General features: G+C 35.6%; 1 protein-coding gene across 2 annotated transcripts; it reads left to right on the top strand.

Moving 5' to 3' along the window:
- Positions 1 to 639: 639 nt before the first annotated feature.
- On the top strand, positions 640 to 5,165 carry LOC132042270 (protein RDM1-like). Of its 2 annotated transcripts, none has more exons than XM_059432865.1 (3): positions 640 to 760; positions 1,548 to 1,697; positions 4,664 to 5,165. In XM_059432865.1, exons 2-3 carry the CDS (start codon positions 1,556 to 1,558, stop codon positions 5,044 to 5,046), a joined length of 525 nt encoding a protein of 174 aa, XP_059288848.1. In that variant the 5' UTR covers positions 640 to 760; positions 1,548 to 1,555; the 3' UTR covers positions 5,047 to 5,165. The 2 variants fall into 2 exon arrangements, with proteins under 2 accessions (XP_059288848.1, XP_059288847.1); XM_059432864.1 differs by lacking the exon at positions 640 to 760 and adding an exon at positions 1,076 to 1,288.
- The last annotated feature ends 2,035 nt before the right edge of the window (positions 5,166 to 7,200 follow it).

A 7,200-nucleotide genomic window follows, 5' to 3' on the forward strand; every position in this document is an offset into this window, starting at 1 on the left:
AAATAAGCGGTTATATGTTTGGAAAAAGTGCTTGAAGAATTTTTAGAAGTAAGAGTAGTATTGGAATTAGTAGAAAATATAAGGGATAAAAGGGTAAAGTTGTTAGTCAAACCAAAATGGCTTTTAAGTCAAAAAAAAAATAAGTTGGGGTTGAGCAACTTGGTTTTGGCTTATTTTAAGCACTTTTTAACTTAATTTAGAGCCCGTGTGGATTAGCTGGAAAAAAGTGGCTTTTCTAGAATACGTGCTTAAAGTACTTTTAAGTGCTGAAAGTTATTTTATAAATAAGTAGTTACCTATTTGGATAAAAGTGCTTAAAGGGTTTTTAGATGTAAGGGTAGTATTGAAATTAACAGAAAATATAAGAGGTAAAGGTAAAGTTGTTGGTCAAACTAAAATGTCTTTTAAACCAAAAAAAAAAAAATTGGGGTTGAGCAACTTCTTAATTTGACTTATTTTAAGCACTTTTTAATTTAATTTAAGCTATTTTCTATTTTTGCTAAATACTCAAATAAGTTAAAAATAGCTTATAAGCTGGTTTAACCAACTTATAAGCCAATCCAAATGGGCTTTAAGCTGATTTTTATTTTTATTAAACACCCAAATAAATTAAAAATTGCTTATAAGCTGATTTGATCGAAACGGGCTCACAGTAGGGAAAAATAGCCATTTTTGAGGGTTAGGAAATAGTGTCAGCGTTTGAGCACAAGTGTAGGACAGTCAGCATCAGCGGCACCTCTTTCTCCGCCGAAATTCAAATGTAGGTTTCTTTTCTTTTTACTAATCTCATTAATTTCTCCACATATCTCTTCAAGTTAAAAGATAGAACTATTTAACACGGTATTCTGGACTATTAATTCGTGATATCCTTAGTAGGCGTCTGGCCATAGAAACTAAATATTTTTCACTTTATTTGAAATTTTTGAAGTTGGAGTCGTGTTTGGTTATAATCTTTGCAAAGAATTTTTGGTTGTTTGAATGTACTGAAAGTGAAAACAGGGTTTTAAGTGTTTTCCAAATTTCAAATAAAATGTTAGGGTTTTAAGTGTTTTCATGGCCAAATGCTAGTTTTCAAATAAAATGAAAAAAAAAAATCTGGAAAAAAGGTGAATAATTCTAATGGCCAAACGGGTCCTTAGTTTGACCATGCAGTTTTTATTGAATTAAGCGCATGTGCAAAGAAAAAGAGTGATCTCTAGGCGTGGCATAAATTTTGTTGAATCTGTTGGATGTTAGACTTGACCACTAGTTTTATGCGTGGAAATCAAAATAGCCGTCTATTGAAATTGTATGGCTTTCCAGTCAGTTGCTAATTCAGTTCATTGATGAGCTTTCTTGAGTAAAATGAAATAGTCTAAATTCCTTTATTTCCATATGGAGTAAAATGAAATAGTCTAAATTCCTTTATTCATTTTTCATTTCCTTTATGGCAGTAGACACTCATTCGTCCCTAGATGGGCCGTCCAATTAAAGTTAAATAGTTTCATCATACTTTTCATTTGTAGAAACTGCTAACATGTTTTTGTTTTATCCAAATGACTGCACAGTTACAGCTATGAAGGAAGCAATGCCAATTGAGGTAGATATCTCATCTGGTGACTCATCTTCCTCTGATACAGATCACCGTAAACCAGAAAGCAAAACGCTGAAAAACAGTAACACCATTGATCAACCTGTTTACGACTTTAATTCTGAAGGTACTGAAACTACGTCTTATAATTCACATAATTGTCAAGTGGAGTCTTATTTCTTAATCTACTTGCTGAATAAGTGTCTGTATATGTTTCCTTAGTGGCAACAGACTCTAGTTGCTCTGTCATTGCCAAAAAAAAAAAAAAAAACTTCTCTTGATTAAGCTTGGGATATGTTGTAGGTAAAGTTTTAATGTTTCCCCTCAATACTGAGGATCTTATTTGGCTGTTAGCGTAACATTGCATGTTTGTTTTATTTAGGCAAGTTTGCGTCCTCTTTTGACATGGGAACTTGGGAATCAAAGGTGCAGCTAGGAATTTAGTTGGGCCAAGATTTCTCACATCAAACTGTTGATTACTGAAGTGTGATTAGCAAGCAGTTCATGCGTGAGTAAAGATTGGTAGACTATGGTAAAGAATATGTAAAATAAGTACAAGATAAGCTTCGTTAACTCCTAATGCAAAAATTTCCTATTCCAAAACTGGGAGATAACCGAAACCAAAAAGTTGCCTGCTAAGCTGGAGTAAGAACGCTAATAAAATCTAAAAGGGGGATAACATCATTTATGGGGGGGTAGGTTGCTCCAACTGAAAAGATTCATCAAGCATTAAGCTAGTGTTTGGCCATAGATTTTGGATCAGGTTTGAAAATTTATCTTCAAATATCTTTTTGGCCATAGATTTTGGATCAGTTTTTGAAAATTTGTCCTCAAAAAATTTTCAAGCTCCAAAAACTAGTCCAGACCACTTTTTGGGTTTCTGGGACTTCCACTCACAAAACTTCAAATTTTTTTCCAAGTAAAATGCATGTCCAAACACAACTTCAAATTCCAAAAATCACAACTTTAAAAACTCAAATTTTCAAGTTTCGAGTTTCAACTTCAAAATCTATGGCCAAACGGGAGATTTCAGGAACATCTGGAAGTTGAATGGCATAAAAACATATGCGATTCTTTCTATCCATATACACCAAAATATACGTGCTGGGATCATCTGCCAGATCTTCCTGATGGTTCAGTCAACTTTCCAAAGACTCCAACTTTCAACTGCATCCTTAATGTTCTGTGGGGGCGACCAACTGGTGCCAAAGACTGAGCAACTGTACAGTGTAAAAATAGATGGTTTATTGACTCTAGGCTATGTTGGCGCATATAGCATCTATTTACCAGCTGAAAGTTCCTTCTTAAAGGTTTTCCTGGCTCAAGATAGCATCTTTAGAGCTGTCCATGTAAAAGTAAAACACATGGCTTTTGTGGGAAGTTTATTCCTCCATTCAGCTTCCACGACCAATGCTCAATCATTCCATTGATGTTCACAGTTTACTCTACCTTGCCTTGTACTGTGTATGTGGCCTAGTTTCTCCTGAATTGGGGGTTCCATATGTTCCCTGCTCTGTTTTGAGCTATTGTGGAGTCAGGGTCTCTAGCTATTGAACCACCTGTCCTTCAAAATTTAACAGAATCGCCGTTCCCAATCTTGAAGGACACCTCTTGAAAGAGTTCATCCAACTCCATGTGGGGCTCTGCTCTACTTTGTACTCCAATTATCTTGCTTCCCATATTTGGCAGTTACAACCTCCTTCTATATGCTTGTTGTTTCTTGAGCATACCTCCACCACCACTTCATGAGCAAACTCTTGATGTGTTTGTTGAAATCTCTGATACCCAGCCCATCTTCTTTTTGGCATTACTTTTGACTACTTCATTGGATGTTATTTATGATCTTCACTCTTTCTTATCCAAAGGAAACATCTTCTGAATTTGTCAAGTTGCGTTTTTCACCTTGCTTGGCATAGGGAAGATGGATATAATATATGTTGCAATACTATCCAGAACAGTATTGGTTAATGTCGATCTTCCACCCATAGACAAATATTGCATTTTCCATGTTGCCAATCCTTTCTCCACCTCCTCAATAACTCCATTCCAATTTTTTGTGGCTTTGTCCTTGGCTTCCAGAGGGAGGCAGGACTACAGAGGGAGGCAGGACTAAGTATGTTGCTGAAAAAGAGCCAATGGCACAACCCATAATGTTTGCAGTTCTTCCAGATTAGACACTGTATTCACAGGGTTCATCACACTTTTCGACATACTAATTTTTTGGGGTACGTTGCACGTGTGTCCCATGCAAGTAGTACATTCCGTATGAATCATAATTAAACTACAATGTAATGAGTAACATAAAATTTAATGTGGAAAAATACACACAAATTAATGAACAGTCAACTATTTTGAATTACTTTCCTTGTTGAACAACAAGTGATTAGTTATTGTCTGAACATGCAAAGTTGAACAACTAAATTTAGTTAGATAGATAATTAAAATGTATAATGAGTTACATTTTGATGTTATTAGCTGCAACATATTCATATATTATCTAATACTTCCTTATAGATGTTGTTCTTGGTGTATGTTCCACTTCGACGTTTTGATTGTTACGTTGTAACCGGAAACACTATTACTTTGCATCAAGTAAAAAAGAGGCTACTTTGCATCAAGACACTCTATCACCTAAGAATAATTGAGTCTCAGTTGGTTGGGATGAAAAGAAGGGCTGGTGGAGTGGAAGTAAAAGAGGTGTACGTTTTTTTTTTTTTTTTCCTGCTTAGTCGAAAATGAGAAAACTGGATGGGAAAGGGTTAGAAGATACCCATCCATGTCAAGTCTGTTTTGCTTCCTTTCCATCTGTACCAATTGACTGATAATCTCTGGCTAGAAGTAGCTTTCATTTAATAGAAACTGGATGTTCCCAAGAAAAGCTCGTGCACAAATCTGTGTCCAGTTAATTAAATAAAGCATCTCCTTTCTGATGTGAAAGTGCAAGTTGAGAGGTCGCTGATATGATATGTTTCAAAGATTTTGTGTTCAAGTCTTGGTTCAAACTAGTTGCCACATGATTGAATACAGTGCAAGGTTATCTTCACTTCATGTATTATTTCCATATAACTAAGTCTTGCAGGCTCTGCATTTTAGATTCGATGATCAGAAAAGCAAGAATGTACCAAGAGTACATGCAGATGATCCCTCTTCCGACAAAGCGTGGCTTTGTTACCCCTTTCACCTCATGGGCTGGATTGGCTGCATCTATTAAGGAGTTATATGGGCAACCCCTGCATTACCTGACCAATATCCAAATGAAGCAGTGGGATCAAAAGAGGTTTGGTGCTGATGATGAAGACGTCCCATTAGACACCATCATCCATCCTACCAAAGCTCAAGCAAGCATCTGGCTTATTGAAGATGTTCACAGGCGTTCAACATCTCCTTATTACATTGCTAGACTTTGGCTTGCTGATCCAATGTATCATGCCCATGTTGATCCTATTTTCCCAAAGCTGCAGAATTCATCAAAATAGATTCTCTGCCAATATATCTTCATTGACTTGTTTCAGATTCGTGAACCTTGTACTTGAAATCAATCTCATCTGCATCACTCTTCCCGAAACAACTATTTTATATTAAAAATTGTACATCATATGGCTTGTTTAAGTTATCTTCTCATTTCACGTATTGATGAATCAATATGTGTTCAACACATGCGGCTGGCTATACGTGAAATTGTGCTTGTGATACGTGGTGAAGCAGGCCTCATTTATTTGCATCTAATGGAGGTTTGTATCTGAGTCATTCAGATTTCCGCTTATTAAGTGCATTTGTTTTAAAAAATAATAATTCTACTACTTATTGGGTCTTAAGAGGTCTGATTCGCTCAAATCCGTGATGAAGTATTAAGAGCATTCAGACCTCAAGTGCGTTTTTTAAATTATTATAAAAGCTTTATCGAAAAACTAATACTCGACGAACCCAACCTGATATCTTCCACGGCCCTTTTACTATTCTTATGCTAGTCGGATTCCGTGAAGAGACTTTTTCTTTTATGTGAGTTAACACTACCACTGAAGATAAAGAGTACCATGAATATATATTTTGGGTATTCTTTGACTTTCAATGATCAATTTTGGTTCTCTTATTCTTTACTATTTGTTCTATTAATTCATGATAAATTGTGATAGAATATTCACTTTTTCTGTTCTTACATTTTGGCGGGGTCTGTGGGAACACATTCATGTAAGAGGAGAAGATGAGGAGGAAAGAGAGGCTACCAATTCGATTATATTTGGTACGCTATATTACTTATTGTAACTTTAAGTCATCTCAAGTTTCAATCGAGGGCCGGTAAAATATTTTTGAAAGGAAAAAGTAGAGTAACTATTTAGTTAAAAAAATTAATGATGTAATTAAACTTTATATAAAATATAAAATTGGCATCGTATAATAATATATAATATAAAATAGGCAAAGTAATCTCATAATTTTTCAATATATGTTTTTGCTTACATCTTTACAATTAAGAGTATTTGTCCTGAACTTCAAACGGAGGGCAAAACCGCCTCATTTCGAATAGTTCAAGGGTAAAATTGGCTAATTTCCGTTGTTTTGGAGCAACCGTTAGTAGGAAGGGTGTTTTTAATCTATTTTGCTAGTTTGAAGGCATTTTTGAGCCAAAACGTAACGGCGAAGACATTTTTGAGCAAAAAAACATAACGGAGAATAAATTTAATCTATTTCAAACAGTTCAGATATATTTTTAGCCCTTTTCCCTTTTGGGCAAAAGACATAACGGAGAATAAACATACAATCCAAGGGAAATGATGATTGTATCATTGTATGGCTTCATAAATTGATATGTGTCATTGTTCCAATTGATCGCGAAAGTACTGCCCCAGTACGAAAGATTATTTTCTCTGTTCGGAAAATCATGTATTTTGTTGTGCGTGACTATCTAAGCTAAAAGCTTAAGCTGTTAGAGAGAGTACACTTTTATTTACTTAATTATTCTCAACATGCCCTCTCATGTGACCTGATTCTTTTTGGCTAAAGTCATAGATAGACCCTCAAACTTGTCCATATTTTTCACTGACCCTCAACCGAGCGCGTACCATATGAACCCTTCAAGACTACCTTCTTCGTGTCACTTAGACACATCGGTCCGAGGCTACTGAAATAAAAGTTTGTGCGTGTTATGACGGGCTGCTAACCTGTATTTGCTACCTAATTAAAATTTGCCATGTATTTTTACAATGCCACATATACAATTAACAAGGCTTCATCCAAAACAACCCAAATATACATTTACGTGACCCCATTTGTGTTATACCCCGCATTTTTGGAGTATGAGCGTGACATGTGCTTCCTCAAAATTGACAATCATGTTGTAGCTACGTAATTTAAACTCTCGTCGATAGTATCGTATCCCGTACTTTTGTACGCTGGATTATTTGTAAGTTGAGATGGGGCCCGCACATCGAGATTTTTTTTTCGGACATGTGACAAGTTATATGAATCACATACGTGAAGTTAAACACAACTCATGAAGGACCCGGGGCCAAATCAAAGTGGAAGCCCTCCAAACGAATATTTTTAAGAAAACGTTTTCGGTGACCTGGATTCGAGGGGCAAAAACGGTATTATAAGTTTGGAATTTGGAAAAATATCAAGATATAGAAGTT

This window comes from Lycium ferocissimum, unplaced genomic scaffold (genome assembly GCF_029784015.1).
Source record: "Lycium ferocissimum isolate CSIRO_LF1 unplaced genomic scaffold, AGI_CSIRO_Lferr_CH_V1 ctg1445, whole genome shotgun sequence".
In the NCBI taxonomy this organism is placed as follows: Eukaryota; Viridiplantae; Streptophyta; class Magnoliopsida; order Solanales; family Solanaceae; genus Lycium; species Lycium ferocissimum.

Excerpts from the sequence above, each read along its gene's own strand:
- LOC132042270 (XM_059432865.1), top strand. The coding sequence starts at position 1,556 with ATGAAGGAAGCAATGCCAATTGAGGTAGATATCTCATCTGGTGACTCA. Across the intron at positions 1,698-4,663 it reads TTACGACTTTAATTCTGAAG|ATTCGATGATCAGAAAAGCA; the intron begins GTACTGAAACTA and ends TCTGCATTTTAG.